Here is a 26338-nt window from a genome sequence, read left to right as displayed (position 1 = left end):
CATTCTTGTGGTATTAGGTCTATGATTATTATGATTTGGATTACTTTTATTAGTTGTTTGGTCAGATCTGGTCCTTTATATTCTGTTCGATATTCTGTCCTCCCCTGGTAATTTTCTGTTTTACTTTCTTTAATGCTTTCTTTACCTCTTCCTCCTCAATATTTATTTCTTCGTTTGTCGTCACTTCTGGTATTGGTTTGTTATCGTCACCTTTAGCAAATATTGATCAAAAGTAGTCTGCCCATGTTTTCTTCGGAATGTGTTTTGTTTTAATTAGTTCGTCTATCGTTTTTCTTTGCCTTTCATTCATTGTCTGATCATTCTCCATATTTTTTTTGTTCCGTAGAAGCCGTATTCCATTTGTTTTGAGAAGCTCTGCCAGTCTTCCTTTTTATTTGTCTGACTAAAGTATTCGTTTCATTTGTGATTCGTTTATAGTGGTTGTATGCTCGTTGTGTTTGTTGTGATCCATCTTGTCTTTTTTTCTTTCTAATTCATGGGATTATGTTTTTTGATATGTTAGTGTTCGTTATTTTCCTCTCTCCAAGTGATTCTGTTGCTGCGTTATTGATGATATTTTTGAATTTTTCCCTGCTTTTCTCGATGTTATCATTTTTTAATATTTCATTCTTAGCAATCTTCTCTGTTATTTTATTTCTGTGTAAGTATTCGGTGGATTCCATATTTAGTGCTGATTTTTGTTTGTGTTGCCGCCGCTCTCTGAGGTGTGAAGTATTTCATGTTGATTCTTATTTTACATAATACTATGCTATGGTATCTACCTACATCTAGTGTCAAGATTTTGTAAACTATTTTTAGCAAAAGCAATACCTATACAGTTTTCACATCACATTTTGTTATTTTTTCTGTATAGGGAATATCATTGTCACGGTCCACTTTCCTGGCATTTTTTTTTCTCATATGTTTTTATTTATTCATGTATCTCTTTATGTAGTTTTTCCCTCCTGATTTTATCATTTCAGCTGATATTGCTGTAACTCCTGGGCTTTTATTGTTTTTTGTTTCCATTATTTTATTTTCTATGTCTTTATCTATAGGTGTTTCTATTTCAATGTGATCGCCTTCAATTTCTGGGACTGTTTTCCTATCTACTTCGTTTTTGTTTTACAATTCTGTAAAGTGACTTCGCAAATTTTTAATTTTTCCTCTAGTTTATTAAGTAATATTCTTTCCTCATTTTATGTATTCATTTTTTTCATATCATCTTTTCATGTTTTTTGTTTCCTAAGAAAAGCTCAAATTTCCTATTTTTGGATTTTTTCTTTTATATAAATTGTTCTCGTTTTACTTTCTTTTCTTATTTCTGCATGTTTTCTTTAAATTGTTCCTCAATTCCTTGTAATCTTGTCTGCTATTGTTACTATTGTTTGTTAGATTTCTTATTTTTATTTTCTAAATGCTTCTGCTACTTTTTGGCATTCCTCATCATATGATTCTTTTGTTTTGTCTTGTCGATTAGTGTTCATTATGGTTACATTATTCGTGTTTAAAATTGCTTCTTTTATTATCATCATCATTATCTTGGTACTACAGCTCTTAAAGGTCCTCGACCTACTTAAGCTTTCTGCGCCATTATGCTCTGTTGCTTAATTGGATTTTCCAGTTGGTAACAGCGATCTTCTCAGCATCGTGTGTTACCTTGTCTATGCACCTCACTTTAGTCTACCCGGTCTTCTTATTCCCACCGGTTGTGCTGTTAGAATTGTTTTTCGTTCATGTTCGATTCCGGGACGCGGGCTACATGCCCTCCCCATTGCAGACGGTTTCGCTTAGTAACAGTGGTAAGATTTTCCACGAAACTAATGCTTGTAGGTATTCTGCAGTTCACCGATGAATTTACGCCTCTATATTATGTTCTCACAGGCTGCTCTGAATATCTTGCGAAGTATCTTTCTTTCAAAAATCGATAGAGAGGATTCACCTGTTTTGATTTTTCATGGATCTATGACTCTGATCTATATGTAAGAACGGGGACTATTAGTGTTCTACAGGGTGACGAATCGTCAAATGGGCCATAGGAAACTTAATGACAAATTCAAAATTGTTGATTTCCCTGTTCCCTATCATTTTTCACCAAAAATTCATCGGAAACTATTTGTAGAGGACTGAAGTCTAAATTGACAACGAATATTAAAATTGTTCTACGAATTGAACGTATTTCAAAACTTTACAAAAATATAATACATTTCTCAGGCCACTTCTAAAAGCCAGGCCACACGCAATGCAAGAATGTGTATGACGTGTTGCGTTTGGTGATATTGATTTCTAATATTTGACAATATTTGAATTGCCAAAATTTTTATTTTGTGGGTTACTGTTTAAGAACAATAATGTACAAAAAATATTGCTGAGGTACCAAGAAATTTGGTAAATCAAAATAAAATAAACAGCAGTAGTAGAAAATCCTAAAATAAGTTCTCGGACCATTGCAGACCAGTTTAATATTCATATTTCCACGGCTTTAAAGTTTTTAAAAAGGAATAAATTCCGTTCATATAAATTTCAATGATATCAAGAACTAAGAGCAGAATATTGCGTATTTATACTATTCGCGAATTTTGTGGTTTTTTAAGCCAGAAGATCTATTTTCTCGTTGATCCAGATTCCGGCATAGCCTTTCATCGAGATAAATATCCTAGTGCCTGTGCGTTCTTTCTGACATTGCATTTGTTAGAAAAGATGTTAATTTTTTTAAGTGGTTGTTGTTAAATCGCTTTAAGGCCAGATTTGGAATATAGCAAGAGTATTGTATTATTATCTGTATTTTGTTTAAATTTCATGGAAAACTCGCCATTTGATCAAGCTAAGGTTGGTTAATATAATTGTGCTGACCAATTTGGAAGATAACAGTGGCTTTAGAAGACATCTTTGGAAATTTATGTTCATTTTTCTTATTGTGGTGTAACTAATTCCATATGATTGTTGTTTATAACGTATAAATCACCTTAAGAGGGCGGGTTACTTTTAATTTCAAGTGAACTAATCTTTTAGATTGTGCCCTTTGTTTCTAATTTTGTACTGATTTCCTGTAATTTTTTTATTTGGTAAATAAAAGGTTTTGATGTAACCAAAATCGAAATTTAACATACATAAACACAGTATTTAATTTAAAATTTATTAAATAATAGTAATTTATTATAAAATGTACAATATTAACACATAGTTTGCCTTTTACTTCTTCAAAATAACATTACAATATCTAAATATCATACCTAATATAAAACATGGAAGAATTCTCACTCCAAAGTTTGAAAAGGTGAGCAATTGGTCAGGTTACATAATATTCTGTTGAAGAATATTAACAAATCTAATTATAATAAATCATATAAAGCAAATAAATATACAAACACTGGGTATAGCCTACAAAATTTATTAATTTAAATAAAAAAAAGCGTCCATCTCCATGACTATTGTTTGGCAATCCAATAAAAATGATTAAAACTAAATTTTCACTTCAAAAATTTTTTATTTTAGTTGATGGATTCAATAAAAATTAATTCATTGATTAAAGCACTGTGAATTACTGTTTTCTAAATTATTATATTGATTTAATAGCTTACTAGCGGACCAACTCGACATCGAGTTTTTTAAATGCAATTTTTATTTTGCGAGAAAAATTAAGAGATCAATATAAACAATATAAGCAAGAATATACATAACATTTTTGAGTAAAGTGGTGGACAAGAAAAGGGCTTAGCGTTTTAGTATATAATTTTAGTTCATCAAATGTCGACATGGATATTATTTAGCAGTTAATTTTGCATGCTGATCACGAATCCGGTGTCAGATTTGCTCTATCTTGACGTTTTATGCGAGTTTCGGGTCACTTCCGGTGTCGGATCGCAACCGGAAGTAAATATTTAGACGAGACGAGACCTTTCGATCCATATATACATTGTGGGGTCTAAAACTTAAAGTAAATTTTAACTTCCGGTCATCTCAAAACCAGAAGTGAATTTTTCTACCAAAAGTATATCTTGACAATCTCATACGTAATACTAATAATATTCCGAAAAAATATTTTAATTATCTAATATGGTTTTTGAGTAAAGTGGTGGACAAGAAAAGGGCTTAGCGTTTTAGTATATAAGATGACAGCTTTTTCAATGGCAAGGAAATGTTCTAAATTGTAAACTTTTATTTATGATCGTAAACAGATATCGAACTTTTAGTCGTTTGCACCAATTTAGTTATTAAGAATTATCTCTATAACTGTATATTTTGGCTTTTAAACTTACAATATTCACGTATCGAACACAAGTTTTGAAAACAATTTAACCTTCCAATTTCCATTAATTTTGGTATCTAATCCACTGACTAATAAATCATCATCATCAATGGTTCTATATCCTTATAGTAAAGCCTCGACATTACCAAGTCTATTACACCAGTCAGCCCTAGCCATTGCCAACTGTTGTCAGTTTGCTGCACCTATTTTCTAATATCTTTGAGTAAACCATATTTTCATCTAAGCCTCATTTTGGCTACCTCTCCGTCTTCTTCCTACCGGCTGTGATATAAGAATTCGTCTTAGAGAGTTGTTCCGCTGTAATCTTGCTAGATGTTCTGCATAGTCTTCCTATTTTTATGATAAATATCAGGTCCGTACCATCACATATCTGTTTATATTTGTGCTATATCTCATGGTTGTACCTTCTCCTCCAAATACCGTTGTCACAGATGTCACTAAACATTTCTCTCAGCTATGTCAGCGCTAGAGTTACAAGGATTTTGTATATTGTCATTTTTATTTTCTGGCTTAACTTTCGGCTTTTCATGTATCTACGCAGCCGAAAATAGCACTCGTTTGCTAGAATTCATCTTCGTCTGATTTATTGTGACTACAACAACAACAAGCAATACCTACATGGTTTGTTTTTATTAATATATGTTTATTTTATTTTATATAGTCTATACTCACAGCACATGACACTTACGCTTATTGCGTAGAAATATTTATGAAAACGAGTAGAAGGTCTAACTAACAACAATAATTGTGGGAACGAATTTTTAGGAAAAATTGGTAAATGGACCTAAACATAATCCAAATTAAAATGACATTCTTCTTCCTAAAGTGCTATATTCCGAGGGAACATCGCCGACTACCATGCGTATAATATTCTTATATTTATCTCGGTTTTGGGCTACGTTTAGTAATTGGTCTGCTGTTAAACTCTCCACTTTAGCAATTTGTTTAACCAGGAGAGTTTCTTGTGTTCTATCCATATCGTTCCTTCAATTTTACAGTTAATAAATAACGAAAGGAACCTACATCTTGGTCTTCTGATTATCTGTCCAAGATATTGTAGCTTACAACTCACAATGATATTTAATAGAGTTCGTTGATATTCCATTTTTCTAAGCAGTTCTTTGTTTCTGGTTCTGCTAGTCCATGATATTTTTACTATTCTTCGATACAATTACATTTCAAATGATTTTATTTATGGTATTGATCTTTAGAGCGACATTAGTCATTCTTAAAAAAAATGTGTTTCATTGAGTGTTTAAACGATTTATGCAGTACCTCTGCATTATTTTCTAATGACATACAATGCCATAAACTAGTTGGCCTCTAGACACTCAGTGGAAAGACGTGTTATTTCTCTTAGATCATTAAATTTTTTCTTGTTTTTTGGTGTGGTAATTTAAGAGCTTTCTATTTTCAAACAATCTGTTGTGTTTTAGTAGAGTTTTCTAAAATGTGATAGATACATCTCTCGTTTGTCATTATTGAAACAACAGCAATGACTAGCTTTTACTATTATTTAGTCTTTTTTACTCTTTTTTACCGACTGTATATTCTTTGTAGTAGTTACTTATTACTATTTTAAATATCGTATTTTTGATGTTTGTGATTTTTGTTATTCTATTCTATAGCATCAAATATAATGTTATTTTATATTATACTTGTATGTGGCAGTTTATAATATTAACCAGATATTTTGTTTTTGTGCAGTTCGTTAATCTGTCCGTCTGACAGGGATTAGTGTCTGTCTATACGGAGATTATTTCCGGTTTCCATGAATCTAGAATAGACACTTTTGCTAGTTAACTAATAATTAGAGTAGTTTAATAAAAGATTTACCATCTACGTGAAGAGTATGTCTAATTGATATATAATCTTTTACTTTTTACTAATAAATAAATAACAATTTATCTACAGTGTGTCCGTAAACTATGGAATAAATTCGAAATTTCCTAAATGAAAAGCCTTTTTAAAAAAATCTGAAACTTTTTTTAATATTCTAAAAAATAAATTTTAAATCTTGTAAATTAATAAAAAATCGATCCAAGATCTGTTTACCATAAATCCAAAAATAGCTGTCTTAAATACATAACTATTGTAATAATTTAGAAAACAGTGATGTTCAATATTTTATTTACAAATTTTATTTTTATAGTACACAAAAATAAAATTTTATATATTTATATAAGAAATTATGTGCTGTATTTAAAAAAGAAAATAATAAATATTAACAGATATTTACAAATAAACATAATATAACAACAATAGAGGAATTTATAAATAAATTTTGAATTGATCGAAATTCCCACAGTTGCTAAATTTTACAGCCATAACTAGTAAATTGACCTAGGAAAAATAAAGTGAACCGACTATGGCAAAAAACTGTGGGGAACATATTATGGTTGTCATTATATCCTTAAACAATATTGACATTTATGAAGAATGGCAGCACTTCTTATATGAGGGATGTTATCAAACGAGCTTTGAAGTTAACCAACCTCTCACTGGTTTGGGCCAAACGCTAAAAAATAAAAATAAATTCATTAAAAAAATAATAATAAACTTAGATTAAATGTTGTATCATATAAAACAAAGATAATATTTCAGTTATATATACAGAACCATTTAAGATATTCAAAGAGTTGAAAAATAAATTTTCTACTAAAATAGATATTTTAAAAATGATTCTACACCTTTATACATGGATTTACAAAAATATTGGTCATGAATTATAACACTATCTTTAGGGATAAAATAAGTGAAGTTGGCCTAACTTACCTATATGCAAAATTGCACTCAGAAAAAGATACAGGGTGTTAAAGTTACAAAATAAATCCGAATTTTTTAATATTGCTCCGAAACGGTTTGAAATTTGTTATGAACATTTATATTATGTGTTAGCATGCCATCACCAATAAAACCGGAAAAAAGTGGCGAAAATATTTGTTTCTCTATTTTTCTAGATGTTTAGAAAGGGTCTCAAAACCTTTTCCCCCCAATTCTTTGTAGTATAATATTGGATTAAAAACGGGACGCCAATAAAATGAAAAACCTATTGTACAACTTTTTGTCTGTTAGTATTTGTTTGTAGGATATCATTAATTTAGAAGATACAGCCACGTTTTCAAGTTTATTCTTCGAGAAGGCAAATTGTTCTCTATCTTGACAGGGATTTTACAGTTATTGTAAACGAAAGTTTTGTTTTAATTAATTAGATTCTTCTTCTTCTTTTTATATAGTCATGACTCTGTCTGTTTTTCAAAGTGCCTCCAGTAAGTTGTCGTTCCATCGTTTTCGTGGTCTTCCTACTGATCGTCTTCCTATTGGGGAACCGTCTCTTATCGTCTTTACTACTCTATTTGTTGTCATTTGGCTTATGATCAATCCATTCTACTCTTCTATTTCTTTTACCCAGTTCTTGATGTTCTCCACCTTGCATTTATGTCGTATATATGTACTTCTAGCTCTGTCCCATAGTGTCTTACCATAAACTTTTTAGTGTTAAAGTGTTTTTATCCCTGCTGTTTTTAACATTCTTTTTGTCCTGTCTGTGTCAGGTCTTGTTTCTGCCGCGTATGTCGTTATTGGTCTGATAACTGTTTTGTAAATTCTGCCTTTCGTTTCTTTCCCGATATTTTTATTTCTCTATATTGTTTCATTAAGGCAGCCTGCGGCTCTGTTTGCTCTATTTACTTGATCTTTCACTTCAGTTTCGAGCTTTTGTAGCTAGATAATGTAATGCCTAGATATTTAAACTCCATCACTTGTTCTATTATCTGACCTTCCAGCTCCAATTTACATTTTAGTAAATTTGCTGTTGTAACTATGCATTTTGTCTTTTTTGGGGAAATTAACATTTTAAATTTTCTAGCGGTTATGTTAAATTGGTGCAGCATACGTTGTAAATTATCTTCACTTTGAGAGACTAGTATTGCGTCGTCTGCATAGCAGATTATTTTAAGTTGTTTTTCTCCCATTTGGTATTCTTTTTTAGTTCTTACTTTTTTTATTATTTCATCCATAATCAGTTTGAACAATAAAGGACTCAGGGAATCTCCTGTCTTATGCCGTTGACAACTTGAATATGGTCGGTTAGTTCTTCTGTTACTTTTACTTTTATTGTGTTGTTTTGGTAGATATTTTTGATTGTTTTGATTATTCCTAGAGGTATCTCTCTATCTCAATGAAAATGAACAATTACAGTTTTTCTGAAATGGCGGAGGCGGATATTATGGAACTATTGATTGTGGCTTTTTCTTCATTTTTTTAATTAAGTGAATGTTAAAGGAATGGTAAGGCGACAGCAAGGCGTTATGCAGATAAGTACTCTAATAGAAATTTACCGGACGGACACATGTATGTATGTATATATAGCGTAAACAGGTCTTTAAGACCCATTGCTGGATGGATAATTTCAATCGTTTTCTGTTTTTAGCTGTCAGATTTCAATTTCTGATTCTCATCTCTCTGACGTCTTCCATCACAACATCTCTTTATTTCTTTCTTGGTCTTTTTGTCTTTTTTTTGTCCTCAAGTACTCTCTAACTAATATTCTTGACCTGTCTATTACCTTGCATTCTTTTTAGATGCCCGAGCCATTCTAGTCTACGTAATTTTTCATTACTTTTGTTATTTTAGGGTTAGCATACAATTGGTACACTTCTACATTAGTTCGTCTTCTCCATTCTCCCTCTACTACTTTTTCACCAATTATTCTGCGAAGTATCTTTTTTCCCATGCTTCCAATCTGTTCTGTATGGTTTTGTTCATAGTCTATGTCTCGGCAGCGTATAGCATCGTGGGACTAATTATAGTTTTTTATACTCTTATTTTTGTAATATGAGATATACCTTTGACCTTAATTATTTTGGTTATGGCCCCAGCACATCTGTTGGTCTTGGTCAGTCTGAGGTAGATTTCAGTTTCTTCCTAAGGGTACCTAATTACTTATACTCATCCACCTCCTCGACAACTGATCCATACTCCACCTTTAATTTAAAGAAGCCCCTGGTGTTTATTTCTTTTTTGCTCGAGATTTCCATGTAGTTGAATTTGACAATATTAACTTTTAGTTCCATTTTAGAGCTTTTCTTTTCCATTTCTTTCAATGAGAACCACATTATCAGGGCATGCTAAGCATCTAGAAAGTGATCTTTCTAGAAAAGAGTGCCCAACCTTTTTCTATCACTACCCCTTACAATTTTTTCTAGAACCATATTGAATAGCAAGGTAGATAACGGGTCTCCTTAACGAACACCTTTTTCACTTCAAATTCTTCTGAGACTGTACCATTGCATTTCACAGCACAAATGGTTTTTCTAATTGTCATTTTTACCATTCTTACTATTTTTTCTAGTACTTGGAATTCTTTTAGCGTTTCTATTAATTTATTTCTCTCTATTCTTTGGTAAGCGGAATTGTAATTAATGAAAAGTACTTATGCTGAAATGTTGTATTCATGGCAATTGATCAGAATTTGTTTTTGCATAAAAATTTGATCGCTTGTTGATCATCCTTTGCAAAATCCTTCCTGGTATTTTCTTAGATTCTTCTCCACATACATTTCTATTTTTTTTTAATTAGTATGGCGAGCACTTTGTATATTACCTCTAACAAGGATATTCCTTTATAGTTTGCGTATTCAGTTCTATCTTTCTTTTTGTGTATAGGAATTATAATGGACTTGTTCCATTCTTGGGGCATTTCTTCGACATCTCAAACTTCTGCTATTAGCTCACAGTTGGTTTCGTAAAGTCTCTTCTCCAGATTTTAAGTTCTCTGCCACAATACCGCTCTTCCCGGTGCTGTTTTAATTTTTCATATCTTTTATTATTTCTTCAATTTATTCTCTTGTGAGCTTTGGTATGTCTACTACTGTTTGGGATTTGAGAAACCTTATAATTTTCTTCAACAGTCCGCCATTTAGCAGTTCTTGGAAACATTCTTTCCATCTTTTACATATTTGGTGTTCCACTATCAACGTTCACTATTAGATTTCCTTAATTATCTTTTACATATATCGTTCTTCCTTGGTACCCAGATGTATTTTACCTCTTTGTAGAATTTTTTTTTATATGTCTAACTATGTTTTCAGTTCCATACAGAGTCACCACTTTAGATTTGCGGCATCTTCTAAATCGCCTGTTAGTTCATCTCTTTGAGGGCCAAATATTATTCTAAGAACCTTTCTTTCAAATTCTAGGTGCTTATTGATTTCCCGCTGGTTGAGAGTTCATGTTTCACTGCCATATGTAATAATTGGGCGAATAATTGACTTGTACAGTGTTAATTTAGATTTTCTTTTTAGCAGCTTCGATCTAAATAATGTTGAAAGGGAGTATAGGGCTCTATTTCCCGCAGCTATCTTTGCTGAGACCTCTTTTTTTATGGTTGTCCGCTGTGACTATCGCCCTCAGGTATTTAAACTCCTTTACTGCTTCGAAGTTATGATCATTAATACTGATGTTCTGCCTAACTCTTGGGCTTAGATTTTTGGTTACTACCATGTATTTCTTTATGGTTACTACCCGTATTTTCTTTATTTATTAGGAGACCCAGACTACCTGTTTCCTCCTCGAGCTGTGAAAACACCTCTCTTACGTCTCTTGTAGAATGCGTGACTGCATCTATATTATCAGCAACAGTTTTGATCCTCGATCAGCAAATCCTCCTGTCAACTCAGACGATATTTTACTTATTGCATATTCTAAAGCAAAATTGAACAGCAACGGTGACAAGGGGTCTTCCTACCTAAGTTCTGAATTTATACCAAGTGGCACCGATGTTCTGCTTCCTATATTTACTTGCGCATATGAGTCTGTCACGCACATTTGCGTTAATTCAACTAATTTTCTTGGTATTCCCATTTCTAACATTGCTATCCACAATTTGCTTCTTTTTATGGAATCATATGCTTGCTGGAAAGCTATGAAAATTTGGTGTACATCGCGGTTGAATTCCCAGTTTTTCTCTAATATTTGTCGGATGGTAAATATCTGATCTATAGTTAACCTTCCAGCACGAAAGCCGCATTGGTAGTCGCCTAGAATATCTTCCGAATATGGTGTGAGTCTCTTTAGCAAGATAATTGATAGCATTTCTTTAGACAATGACTCAAATTCTTCATAAAATTCATCTTTCACTTCTCCTCTTTTTTTCTGTTGAAGCGTGTATATTTATCAGCGATATCGTATTCTATTTTTCTTTTTTTACAATTGCACACATTCTGTCAGATTTTGTTACAAATCGTTTTACCTGCTCCGACGCACCTTTTACCGACTTTACAAAAACACGTCCGTGATAACTGGTCACTCTGTGACAAATAATAATGCTATTCTGGATCTTATTGATGAGCATAAAAAAAATGATAAGGGTAAATACTGCTGAATTAAGGATATTTTGTATGAAAGTGTGAAGAACGGTTAAGGAAAAGTTACCTCGCCCCTACCATGTAAGAGCAGTTCAAGAATTACTTCCACAAGACAATTCGAAACGTACATTATTACGTAATTGACTTTTAGGAGAAAATGAACGGGATGGAAATTTTATAAACAATTGAGGGGAAAAGGTTTGGAGGCCCGTTCTAAGCATCTAGAAAAATCAGAAAAAATATTTTCGCTACTTTTCTACTATAAATTTTCATAAAAAAATTTTAAACTGTTTTGGAGCAATATTAAAAATCTCGGTTGTATTTTGTAACTTTAATACCCCGTACCTTTTTTTGGGTGCGCTTTTGCATGAAGATAAGTTAGGAAAAATCTATTTATTTTCTTTCCATAAATCGTGGAATAATAATGTGTAACTAATATTTTTGTGCCACCATGTATATCCAATTTTCTGCTTGAATATCTGTATATCTTGTTGGATTTTGCAATGGACTTTATCTGACCATCTATTTACATAATTATCACATGACGCAGTCTTCTATTATTTCACTTATTTATCATTTATGTAGTGAATTCCTCTTTTTATCTTTTCTTATCTTTTTTAACGTTTTTATCTTTGTATCTTTTTTCCTCGATATATAATTTCTTATGTATTTTTTGATATTTGCTTCTGTCTTATTTATATTTTTTTCACTAGTTGCCTAGGTAGGTTTTGTATATGGCAATATTATTAGATCTTACTGCTGCTCTTTCCTCGAATACCCCTGACATATTTATTCAGTTTCTTGACCTGTATTTTTGTTTTAGAGTAAAGTTTTCTTATGTGGTGTACGTATAGAAAAGGAAGGAATGTCTGAAAAAATAACACAGTAATCTAACAGGAGTAACTAGATGGTAACTGTACTATTATTTAGGTGTGCTTCAGAAATAAAAAAAATACTATATGGCTAGTATATACCATATGGGTAACTAGGTGGTTAATGAGAAAGTCTTAACTGTTAATGAAGTTTGCCTTAATTAATCAACGAAGTATATCGGAAAGCAGAAAATCAGAAGAGCACAGAAAAATCTTACCTCAAGACAATGGCCAGACAGCGTGAGTAGAAATCTATGCACTGCATAGAAATCATTGCAGATCTACGGGATTGCTTAATTGCGATTATCTGTACCCCTCGTATAGTATCAGGCAACACCCAGCTTTCATTAGCTATATACGAAACAATACAAAATGAAACTAGTCATGAAAGAAATGATTGTAAAAAACATATTAAAGTTCGATCCAAAGGTCAAAGGCTGATTCAGCAACTTACGGTTTAAATCAGGCTTGCTGCTATTGTTTTGTGCTAATAAATCGAGTTAAGTTTCTAAGAGTATTTTAGGAGCTTCAGTCATAAATTGGAATTTCACTTAGACCAGAAAAGGAGAGTGACATTACTCATTCTCAGATTCTCATGACCAATTTTCTTGATAATCTGAAAAACCCCCTGCAGACAAGATCCTCCGATTCTAAGAGATACAGAATTATAACCTTAATGCAATAACTAAGAAACGAAGAAATGGTGTTACGGTAAAACTAATCCCTTTAGTTGAACGTACATTCGAGAGCCTGTAAGGAAGACATTTAAATAAGGCTATCTATAAAATTAGCTCGTCTTTTGTTACTAGACAAGCTAAAACAAAAGGATAAATTATAAGACCTAATAAGAAACCTGTAAAAGACAACAAGGGATCAAAGAAAGATCACAAGAATCCGTAAACATGGCTAACCGGTTTTCTGTAACTGAATTTACGTTACTTATAGCTGCATCTATTCGGGTTAGTAGGAGTTTTAATAGATAATTATCTTAAGTTATAGTTTTAATAGATATATGTATATCTAAGTTATAATAGTGAAATGTTATATTAGCGATGAAGATTTCTAGCGTTCATACTTCCTCGTATTTGTGTTAATAATGTTTTTTATCTTATTAATTTACAATTTTTGAAATTTTTCTACTTAGTCTTGGTTTTTAATATTTTTATTAGATAGTTTATAGTTAGTAAAATTTTGGAAATAGTAGAAGTTTTAGAAGTGTTTATTAATATTGTTCCAGTTTTTTTGACTGTCATATTCTAGGTCTGGTTTAGGTTGCTCAAGTTTATACAGTTCCTATGCATTGTTGTTTCATATTGCATATCTAAGGTATTGTGTATCCTAACTACCTTATTTGTTTTTTTCTTTACTTCTCTCGCAGGATGAGGGATATAGCATTACGCTATATATTAGAATCGGACTAATCCTGCTGTTACTGTCGCTTTCGACCCTGGAAAAAGGAGAAGAATTTACACGTTAAGCCTACCAGGAAAAAACCCATAGAACTATATAAATAGATATTAAAGAAAAATAGAAGGTAAGAATATTTTTTATTTAATTTCTATACCATCTTTATTGTCGTTGTTGTCTTTGTTTCTATGAAGTTTTGCTATGGTGTTTGCTTGCAGCCATTTTATCTCAGACGTGCTTTATTTTAGCCAGTTCTTGTTATTTGTTTGATTCATCAAGCTGTAGGGATCTTATAATAGGGGTGATGTATTTATGATGGGTCATGATCTAGTAGTGCGTATACATAGCTCTGTCTGTGTGTGTTGTTTTATGGTAAATTGTATTTCCTCAAGAGTCGTTGTTAGTTTAGTCATTATGCCATTTAAAAAAAATATTTTTTGACCCTTACCACTGTAAGTTAAATTGTTTGTGGATATAATTTGGTTGAAATTTAATAAATTCCAATTTTCCATCTGGTCTAATTCTAAATATGGCGTCCATGTATCTAATTAATACACTTCTCCAAGAAATTAACACACCACTTTGAAATATTAAAATATTTTATTAGCGTAAATAAGAATTTCCATTGTAATGTTATATTTTGCAATAAAAATACAAAAAATGTTCTAATTCTATAAATATACTTGTTGATTAATGTTAATTGTATTTATTATGGAGCGTCAATCACGTAATTTAACCCGAGATGAATGTGCCCAAGCAGTGATACTGTCGAAAGAAGGTTGGAGTTACCGAAGAATTGGTTGTGGGTTTATTGTGTGCCACACATCCGTCTCACGGGTATTAGAAAGATTCCTCGAAACAGGGGATCATACTCGCAGACCAGGGCAAGGACGAAACCGGGTAACTACCCCTATTCAAGATCGATTTTTAAGAATTTCTGCTTTTCGACAACGTTTTGTAACACATCGAAGTCTACAAATTCAGCTTAGAGACGTGCATGCTATACAAATTAGTACTGAAACTGTTCGCCAGCGCCAGAGACTACATTTTGCCAGAGAACACGTTAATTGGTTAGAGGCTGACTGGGAACGAGTGCTATTTACTGACGAATCCCAATTTTATTTGTACAATAACGACAGACGTGTTCGTGTGTTGCAACGACCCAACGAACGATATGGTCAGTGTAACTTCTCACACACCACATTTTTTGTTGGAGGATCCGTTATGGTGTGGGGTGGTATTTCTTTTGACCGCAACGGACCTAGTGGTCATACAAAATGGAACTGTTACAGCTGAAAGGTACATATTGGAGATCCTGGAGCAACATGTACATAGTACCATTCGCTCCTTATATCGGTGAAAATTTCTTACTAATGCAAGGTAATGCCAGACCTCACGCTGCACAGATCATCAGAAATTATCTAGAAGAGGTAGAAATTAACACTATGGAATGGCCAGCACATAGTCCGGATTTAAATCCGATTAAAAATTTTTAAGATATCCTTGGTAGGCGATTAAGAGCGACACCGATCTTTTTTTCATATTTTAGTTTACTTAATTACTATTTAAATGGGAATAAGCCACAATTAAAGGTTAAAGTACGTTTATTGACGTTTCAATTTCCACTTCGGAAATCGTTCTGGAAAGTGGAAATTGAAACGTCAATAAACGTACTTTAACCTTTAATTGTGGCTTATTCCCATTTAAATAGTAATTACTTTAACATGCCACAAGAAAATAGCTTCAGAACAATATTTAGTTTACTTTTCTTATTATTATTTTTTTAGAATTTTTTATTTTATTTTTTTTTCTCCTGTACTTCAACATTTTCTGATGATTAGACAAATTGTTATAATTACTAATAAAATGTAAAATAAATCTGGTCAAGTTTTATTACTTACTCCTTGCCTGTTTGTAAATAAAATTGATTTATTGAAGTGGTGCGTTAATTTCTTGGAGAAGTGGGAATTTCTGGGAAAGATCCCAGAGAAAGTTTGCTAATTTTATATATATATATATATATATATATATATATATATATATATATATATATATATATATATATATATATATATATATATATCTATATATATATATATTATTCTATTCCGTTCAATTAAAAAAAATAATGAAAAAATTTGAATCCACTGTGTTAATTTGTTAAATAGTTAAAAGTGTTAAATACTTTTTCAGACACTAGATTAAACTTACTCAACTTTTTCTTTACATTTTGAAAATTAGAATTTATCAACATGTTTCCTGAATTGTTTTTAGTAGAGTGCAATTTAATCATATTGGCCTATTTTTCTATTTCATTAGATTATTGGGTCTAACTTTCTACAGCTTATTTGATGTTTTTTTTTGTACATTACTCTCTATAAACAACTAAGAATTTTGTTGCAAAATAAAAACCTTGCTAGAATTTGTCTTTGTATACACAATGTTACGTGAGCTTATAGTACGTGGTTCTATATTTCTTTATTATAACTAAGGAGCACTCAGCAGATTCCATTAATTTTAAATTGTACGGATAATATATTTGAAAACTTAAATCTTGAATATGTTGCCTGTGTAAGTCCATTTCAAATAGATCAAAATAAAAAAATAAGAAAAAGACTTACTCACAATCAATTTATTCTACCACCAACGATCGGTGTCGCATACTATGCTATGCATCTTCAGATCAACGGTTCATGGTAAACTAAATGCTGAAAATATAATATCCCGTATTAGGGTGCTGTCTGGTACAAAATATACAGCAATTATGCTAATATTATATGTGTGTGATTATTAGATATAAATTTAAATTGAATAAATAAAAAATTAAGTGAAAAATGACTTAGTAGCATTGAAATTAAATTAAATACATTTTACTTACTCATTTTAATTTTAATTTTATTAAATAATTTTTCACTTTTTTTATTTAATCAAGTTAAATTTATATTTAATATTCACACACATATAATACTGGCATAATTGCTATATATTCTGTACCAGACAGCACCCTAATACGGATTATTATATTTTTAGCATTTAGTTTACCATGTATCGTTGACCTGAAGATGCATAGAAAATTATAGTATGTGAAACCGATCGTTACTGGTACAATTAATTGATTGTGAGTAAGTCTTATTCTTATTTCGTTTTACCTATTTAAAAAACTTAATTTATGAATTTTGACAACCTTTTAAATAATAATCATATATCCGATATCCAATATCGTATTACTAAATCAGCAATGCTCACTAGTATAATAGGCCACCGTCCACACCATTTCTCCACAACAGTCTAGGTCTACCTCTACTCCTTTTTCCTACTGGTGCCACTAATAGGGTTCGTTTGTGTGATTAATTTTTATTTGATCTGAACACGTGTTGCATGTCCAGCCCATCTAAGCCTACCTATTTTTATGAAAGTTATTACATCTCTATCATTAACTATTTCTTTATACTTCTCGTACAACTCGAAATTATATCACCTTCTCCAAATATCATTCTCACAGATTTTGTCCATTATTCTGCGTAGTATCTTCCTTTCGAAGACGAGCAGACGATTTGTGTCTGTCGTTGAGATATCCCATGTTTCTGACCCATATGTCAGCACTGGTAGGATGAGTGTTCTATATACTGTTAATTTGTTTTTTTGGTTTGAATTTCTGTTTTTTAAGCTGCTGAATTAGTCCAAAATTACATTTATTCGGTATCATTCACTTCGTTTTACTTCTGCAGATGTGTCATTATCGCTTGTTAAGAAAGAACCCAGATAGGTAAACTTATTTATTGCTTCAAATTTATAGTGCTCTATGCTAAAGTTTTCTTTGGCGTTTCTAACTCTATCTTTGTTATTTGGTACCGACGCTTTTGGTTTATATTTTGGTTTATTAATATTTTGGTTTTTTCTCGTTTATTTTAAGCCCCATATTTTGTGAGCCTGTCAAGTATTTAGAAACCATTTCTTTAAGTCCTCGTATGGTGCATGCGATCAAATCCATATTGCCATCTCTTTTAGTCTTTTCTAATGCTATATTAAAGAGAAGACACGCCAGCGTATCTCCTTGTCGTAACACCGCATATGTTTTAAAGGTTTGTGACAGATCGCCTTGTATTTGCACTCTGTAGATTATTTTACTCATACTTGTACGTTTGCTCCTTATTCCGTGTTCTTCTTTGTTGCATAAATTTATACGTATATTTTTTTCTTTTCGTGGTATCTTCACATTCATTATAGAACCAACCGTTGCGTGGAGTGGGTTCTTCTGGTTCTAGGACGTCATCTGCCGCTTACTTAATTAAATCCACAAGGAAAATAATTCAACCGAGTTGCCAACCGTAGTCCGTTTGAAGAGGTTTACTCTCCGGACACTGGAACTCACTTAAGCATGGGTGTATGTTACCTGAAGTAAAATCTAATTAAAATATTAAACATCACATAATATTATAAACATCATGTACAATCTTTGGTAACATTTTTCATTTTAAAGGGTTTTTACCCAAATATTTTGGTGGCTCAGGCATGTTAACCTGCATTTTAACCTGATGATGGAACAGTTGTTCCGAAAACGTTCGTGCTTGTAATGTTGCCCTTTTAAGGGTTTTTATAAAATAAAATATATCCACATACAAAGACTAACCTCTTTTGCTTACTTAATTGTTCTTCTACATTATATCCCATTGCTCGCTAGTTGCTAAATCCTCATCTATTGTGTTTTCATTTTTAATGTAATTTTTTCTTTTCTTTTCTTGCCCTTTTTTGTGTTTGAAATTCTTGCTCTTATTTTTGCGCCAATCAAGAAGTGGTCTGGATATATATTGGCCCCACGATAAGTACGTACATCCATTGGATTAGAAAAGTGCTTGGTTTCTATTAGGATGTGACCTAATATCCATGTTACCTTATTGGTATTTTTTATGGAAGTAGGTACTTCCAATTACTATGCCCTTGGAAGCTGCAATTCCTATTATTCTACTTCCATTGTCGTTGGTGATATTATGAGCACTGTATTTTTCTTTCCCTATTTTTGCATTAATATCTCCAATTACGATCTTAATGTCGTTTTTGGGACATCTGTCGTACATGGTCTCTACTTCGTCATACCATTGTTATTTGTTATCCCCTTCTTTGTCTTCGGTTGGGGCATCTAAAGTTTATTAGACAGATGTTAAAAAACTTATCATTTACTCTCACATAACATATTCGTGGGCTTACTGGTTTGAAGTTCATGATAAGATGTTTTACTTTTAACAATGAATATTGTTATGTCAATGGTCGTCTTCACTCTCTTTTGTATATTCGTATTCTCTCTTTCATAATTCTCTACTGCGCCATTTATATTATGCTTTGGAAAAGCGCTTTGCTTATTTCCATTTTAACTTCGAATCATGATTTTTGTTAAATGTGATTTGTTTTTTTTACAATGTGTAATTTTTGCACCTAAAGCCAGCATTGCATATTTTATGACTTATTGTGCAACTCCAATATCATTTAAAAAAAAATTATCGCCAAAATCCTTTGCGCAAGATTTTAAAATAGAACCATTTGGTAGAGTTTGTTTGCAGAATGCTTTCTAAATCGTGCCAATATTTGTATTGGATCGTATCTATTATCGTGATATTCTTTTTAATACGAATTTCGTTTAATTTTCTTTTTATAAAATGTATTTTTCTCTAAATTTATTTTAAAAAATTTAAGAATTAAAGAATAATATGTTATAATGAGAAAGGACTTACGAGAATTAAATCTTGGATTAAATTGGCTACTCCTCTATTAGCTATGACAAGTAATCTAGTGATAGGTCCGGGAATGCCTTCGCTGTATTGGTGATCTGCGCTTTTCTGGTTACCTTCACCATCAACGCCATCTGGTGAATTGGCTTTTTCATCTGATTCTTCTGTTGCTCCGGATCCAGCTACCAGCTGTTTAAAAAAATAAAAGTATTAAATTATCATGTATTTTTCATAAAACTACAAACAAATCACAACAACGTTCCATTGTTACCGATTTTTAGGTGCTTAGATTTGGTTAGAAAAATGTGTAATACCCAATAAAACTATTGCTTTGTACAAATATATATTTACTTAAAGTATAAATATTTACAATATGTACTCAGTATGAAAACGTAAATTTAAAGTTTTGTTTTAATTATGCTTTCAGATTTAAGAAAAATTACAAAGATATTGATCTGGACCTACACTTCACACGATATTGACAGAGGTAGAGGAATTACACACAGATTTATTCAAACGGAGAATGCGAGAAGAACGGGCAAGGTGAACTTGCTGTAACATTTGACTAGTTATCTGTTATGAATCCTCTATTATTCTAAGTTCTACTCTGTATAGCCTATTTGATCTAAATATTGTTTTATAAACAAAAACTTTATTCTCTAGAACTAGGCAGGACTTTCTGCTGATTAGCCGATCCACCTCCTTTATTTTGATATCTTTTTTTGGATTTTCTGGTAATGTGGCTTTTACTAGTAAGTTTGTGGTCTGAGTAAATACCTAAGCATTTTGTGCTAGTAGATTGTTCTATTGGTACTTTACTTAAACATACCTGAGGGTAATGTTCGGTAAATATATACATTCGTTAAAAGATAGAATAATGTGGATTTAATTTGGAATATAAGGCGGATAGCAGAAATAGAAAAATACTTTAATAAACTTAAGGCTTAGTAAAATTTAAAAGTTGTTTAAACGTTTAATATGAGCAAAGAAGAAAATAATAGTAACATAAAATTAGAATTATAAGATAGCGAGGGGTGAAAATAGTTACGTATATTATTCTACAACGCATTTTCATTCAAACCTTTCTCTATCTCTAATATCATTGATCCATTTTTTTTGATAAGTCTTTCCTGTAATTCGCTTATTTTCGTTTATTTTGTCAATCATATCTACAGAGCAGTTTTATGATTTCTATGATCGATATGATTTCTATACTGGAAACTTGAAAAACGATATCTTTAGAATTATCCTAATGAGTGGCATTGTAATAAAATAATTTTTTTCTATTGCATCCAGGTTTAATTCGTATTTTCTCATGCATCCATCCAATGGCAATACAGCACAAGTCGGGCCTTCTTAGTCTCCAAAGTAAGCACTCAGTAAGCTTCTCCAAATATCTCGATATACAGCTGTTCTTTACTTTGAACGTGTTTTAAGGAGATTTTTGGCATCCCCATCTACTTCGTCCTCCCATCTCTTTTGGTGTGCGAACAGGTCTTTTTCTGTGCATTCTTGCCTTTAGTAATTATCTGGGGATTCTTTTCTCGTGAATCCGGACCACGTGACGTGTCCACCGTAATCGATGTACCCTAGTGTACTGTACTGGTATTAATTCTTTATACTATTATAACAAGTGACATATTTTATATATATATATATATATATATATATATATATATATATATATATATATATATATATATATTTCTTTATTATTTCTAATTCGCTAGTTGTTATTTGCGCTAATTAGGCTCAATGTCCTCCATAATACACGGAAGAAGTAGTAACGATTTTCCCAAGACACTCTTTGATAAATATTTTATACATACGTTGATACAGGTATCTAATAACTGCTTTTAATAAATTTGGTCATAACAATATGTTATAAAGAAAATATGCAAAAGATTAAACGTCATTTTTTACTTAACAATATACAAAACAATGTGAGATCGCTTTTTGAATATGTAATGGATTCGACCGTTATTTAATGAAAGTTCATTTTATCAAGCAAATAAAACACTGAAAACTTCTGTTTTCAATACTTCCACAAATTTTTATTATCATTAGTTACTACAGTGTTCGGCAGAGTGCGTTTCTCAAGTGAGCTATTTTTGTTTTGCATCGTAACATGCAACGTTTGTTATGCAACGGGGTACTCCAAATTAAAAAAAAACATCAATTTTTGTTGATTACAACCGGAGACATTGCAACTGTTATAAATTTGAAGTTATGAAGTCAGTTTTTGAAATAGTAAGATCGAGAAATTAAAAAAGGGCTAACTCGGTTTCTACGTTATTCACATAAACCTTATAATAGTCGACTCATAATAAAGTTGTAGATAAAAGCTTTCTGGGATAAATAATTTCAATTTTGAAATAACTATAACTGTTAAGTGAAACTTTTTAAAATTTGTATGACTGAATACATGATATTGTCCCTATAATCATACGAAATTAGTTTCTTGTGAATTTTTAGAAAAGTTATTATAGTTTTTTTAAAAAATTGACTTCTGAAGCTAGTTTTGCAATAATTAAGCAAAAAATTAACAAAAATAAAATATCAAACCTTAATTTTGTCATTTTCATTCATAATTTACCACTCTTCAGCTTTAGTATTTAAAATCGAATACCGATCTTACATGGTTTATATATTATTTATGAGTAGAAATGACGTTTAATTTTTTTTATATTTTGTTTATTACATATTGCTATTACCAAATTTATTAAAAGCAGTTGTGAGATACCTGTATTAAAGAGTGTCATGAAAAATGCTTTTAATTTGCTATTTCTCTGGTCTATAATATATCGCTTTCCAACACGTCTAACACATTGTATATTGTTATGTATTGGCAGTTTTCTGTGTTATGAACTATTTTCCACACCCATAACTTACTATGGGCCTGACTACTGTTTTATGGCCTCGCAGTTTTGTTGTAGAGTTGTAGACTCATATTTCCCCACACTAGAAAAAAATACTCATACCACAGCATCTCCGTAATCGTATATTTGTGTTTAATATAATAATACATTGATTGATTTTCGGGATAATTTATATTTATATTCTTTATCGTCTTGCATCAACATTTTACTGTCTTATTGTACCAGAATTAATGCATAAAATTTATTTTTAGAATCTTTTGTTTGTTGCAGAATTTATATCCTATTGTTACATGCCTATATTACTGTTTACATTTATATATTCTTATATTTCTTTCCGACCATAACTTAATAAGTACTTAACTTAATGACAGTCATAAAAAGACTAATAATTTTTATAATTGTATGTACACTTTATAGATAATTTTCATGCAATAAATATATATACAATATTAGTACCTCCTACATAAAATACTTATGCTTATACAAAAAAAAACAAATATTTAAAATTCAATTTTATTTGTAAATAAATAGTCTAAAAAACTTTTTATTTAAAAATTCCTTTATAAAAGGTAAACATAATTCTTCTAAAAAGACCATTTCGGACAACATCACAGAACGTTTTCGGACTAATAACTCATCATCAGTGCAGTTCCTAGGTATCTATGAGTGAAGCCACTAAATATGTGGGTAAAAACCCTTAAAATCATATTAAATGTGTTAATTATTACATATTTGTTTATAAATTCAAATTATTAAATAGATTTATTGCATGACAACACAGCAACTCAGCAGCTCAGTTGCTACCTAGGTCCCATAGTTAGACGCTGCCTCTGGGTTAGCAACCCCTGGAAGTCCTGCGTTGCCATGCAGTAAATCTTTAACATATTTAATATCATTTAATGGGTTTTTACCCACATATTTAGTGGTTTCACTTAATTCTACACTACAGGAATTCCAATTTCCTCGTGGATTTTTAATAATCTACTTCTTAAAAGGGTGGGCAGTTTTGAATACCTGGGTGTAATATTCGATAAAAATTGAAAAGAGAAATGGGAGCTCGATGTCAGAATAGCTGAAGGGAATTAGTAATTAGATAGTTTAAAAGCTCAAACGAATTCAAAATAGGTTTCTAGACAAGTCAAGCTCCGAATATATAAAACAGTAATTAGACCCACAGTTTTCAGACTGTGGGTCTAATTACTGTTTATAGTCGACTGTATTTATGCCTGCGATAAATTAAAAAGAAGAGAGTACTCTGGAAAGATGGGAAAAATATTGAGACCCGTATTCGGAGGAAGGAAGACAGAAGACGGGTGGGAGAGAAGAACCAACAACCAAGAATTAATGGCTTTGCATAAAGAACCTAGCATCACAAAGTTCGTCAAATTGCAAAGAATCAGATGGTTAAGACTTGTAGAAAGAATGGCAGCGAACAAAATACCTAAACTAGTTTTTACCACGACACTAATCGGTCCCAGACGAAGAGATAGGCCCAGAACGAGCTGGATTATTAAAGTGGAGAAATACCTTAAGAACGTGAAGGTGAGAGACTGGAAAACTTTGTATATACTTAACTTTGAGTTTTAATTAAAATAGTTGTAATAAGTTATTCTTATGATTGTATTTTATAAAAATTCTAGGTCTTAACAGCCTGATGTCTATCTATCTATATAAGGATTTTTACAGCTGTCGCCGTCTTCCTTCTTTCAGCCAACGTCTCCAGTCCTTTCTGTTCGGCCATTCTCCATCTCTGAGGTCTCGTCTTTCCATGGCCTCGTCCACTTCATCCCTCTATGATCTTCGGGGTCTACCTCTTTTCCTCCTTCCTATTGGGCTCCAATCCAAAATCTTTGCTATCCTCCTTGTATGATCTGTTCTTCTCACATGTCCATACCAAATTAAACGTTTTTCTTCGATGTAGCTAAGTATGTCTTGTTCTACTGCCATTCTTCGTTTTATCTCCTCATTTCTGATGCGATCCATTTTTGTCACTCTGCAGCTACTTCTCATGAACTCCATTTCAGTTGCTGTGATTTTGAACCTGTCTCGTTTATTTATTACCCAATTCTCTGCTCCATAGGTCATTATACTGAGTAACAAGGTGTTACTCAGGTAAATTCTCTTCTTTGTATTTCTGGTAATCTGTCTATCACACAGTACCCCGTTCATTGTTTTAATACATGTTCTTGTCTGTGCTAATCTGCTGGTTATTTCTTGCTCGGTGGTTCAATTTTTTAAAAGTATGAATCCTAAATATTTCAATTTGTCAGTGCCGTTAATTTCCCTATTATCGTCCATTTCCAAGTTTCTCACTGGTTCTTGCTCTGTTGTTAAATATTCGGTCTTTTCTAGATTTATTTCTAGTCCATTTTTTGTGTATTCCTTTTCTAATTTTTGTAGCATATAGCACAGATCTTCTTCATCTTGAGGCGTTACCACTTGGTCATCTGCAAAGCTTAATGTGTACAAGTAGTTGTCCCGGATTGGTATTCCCATCCCTTCACATTCCCTTTTCCATGGTTTTAATATTTGTTCAAAGAATATACTGAACAGTGTCGGATATGTAGAGCATCCCTGCAATAAGCCTTTTGTGATCATAAATTCGTTGGAGTATTTATTGTCGGTTTTAACTCTTATCTTGTTGTTGTTGTAAAGGTTTTTTACGGCTTCTATTAACCTCTGAGTTATTCCTATTTTCTTCATTGTGTTCCATAGTTGTTTTCTGGGGACCGTGTCATACGCCTTTTTTAAATCTATGAATGCCATGTGTACTGGTCTATTTTTTGCCATTTTTTTTTTCAATTAATTGTTGTAGTGTATATATGTGGTCTATGCAGGATCTTTCTGCCGTAAACCCCGCCTGATTTTCTCCGATTTTATTTGAGATAGATTTTTCCAGTTTTTCTTTCAGTATTTTTTCATATAACCTGCCCATACATGCTATCACACTGATGCCTCTGTAGTTCCTGCATTTCTTCTTATCTCTATTTTTATGTATCGAGGTTATATATGCTTTGGACCATTCATCTGGTATTTCGTTCAGGTTTATAGCGTTACTGAACATTTCGTGTATAATTCTGTGTAGTTTGTCCGTTCCTTACTTAATTAGTTCATTAACGATTCCTCCTGGTCCCCCTGATTTTTTGTTCTTTAAAGTCTTTATGGCATTCTTTACTTCGATTAATGTTATCTCAATCTGTTCTTCATTCTGATTTTGTTGTTGTTCCTGCTCTGTGTCTGTCTCTATGAAATCTGGGTGGTTTTCTGTGAGTAGTTCTTTATAGTAGTCTTCCCAGCCTGATGTATGTATCAATAAATAAACAATCTACTTCATATTAATTACTAACATATTTATTGTATGTGCTCAGCAAGAACCTTTATTTGTTTTATATTTAAATATTTCTTAATCAATTGTTTTTAACATAAGGTCTTTTTTACTTGGAAATGTACAGCATGATTTTAACAATAATCGATTTATTAAGCGTTTAAAAACGAGTAATCGATTTACTACATATCTAGTGGTTTGCTTTTTAACCTTAGCCGAATAGGGCACCGCGATCTCAAAAAATATTAGTTCTAAAAAGTCTAATCTTTTTTTAGGTATAGTATCAATCGACCAATGAATGAACATCATCTAATAAATGAACAGCCTGATAAATTTCTTTGAAAATAAGAATATGCGATGTAGAAGCTCTTTTGTCTCTTTTTAAGATGTTGCGTGCGTATCTTCTTAATACAGTTGATTTACTAGGGCAGTTACGAATTAGAAAAATAATTCATCCATTTCTTAAACAACTTAATGCGGTAAGATATTATCGGCA

The 26338-nt window shown here is 31.7% G+C and overlaps 1 protein-coding gene across 3 annotated transcripts in view; it reads right to left on the bottom strand.

The window, feature by feature from the left end:
• Positions 1-3122: 3122 nt before the first annotated feature.
• LOC140439922 (uncharacterized) overlaps positions 3123-26338 on the bottom strand; it is a 180354-nt gene continuing 157138 nt past the window's right edge. For all 3 annotated transcript variants that reach the window (XM_072530097.1, XM_072530098.1, XM_072530096.1), the window contains 2 exons: positions 19642-19827; positions 3123-6788 (listed from right to left, as the gene is read on the bottom strand). In XM_072530097.1, coding sequence (XP_072386198.1) covers positions 6723-6788; positions 19642-19827 — 252 coding nt within the window. In that variant the 3' untranslated portion in view covers positions 3123-6722. The remainder of the gene's footprint in view (positions 6789-19641; positions 19828-26338) is intronic.

The sequence above is a fragment of the Diabrotica undecimpunctata genome, chromosome 4 (assembly GCF_040954645.1).
Source record: "Diabrotica undecimpunctata isolate CICGRU chromosome 4, icDiaUnde3, whole genome shotgun sequence".
In the NCBI taxonomy this organism is placed as follows: Eukaryota; Metazoa; Arthropoda; class Insecta; order Coleoptera; family Chrysomelidae; genus Diabrotica; species Diabrotica undecimpunctata.
Note: the sequence above shows the minus strand (reverse complement) of the source record. Positions and strands in the feature narration are given on the sequence as shown.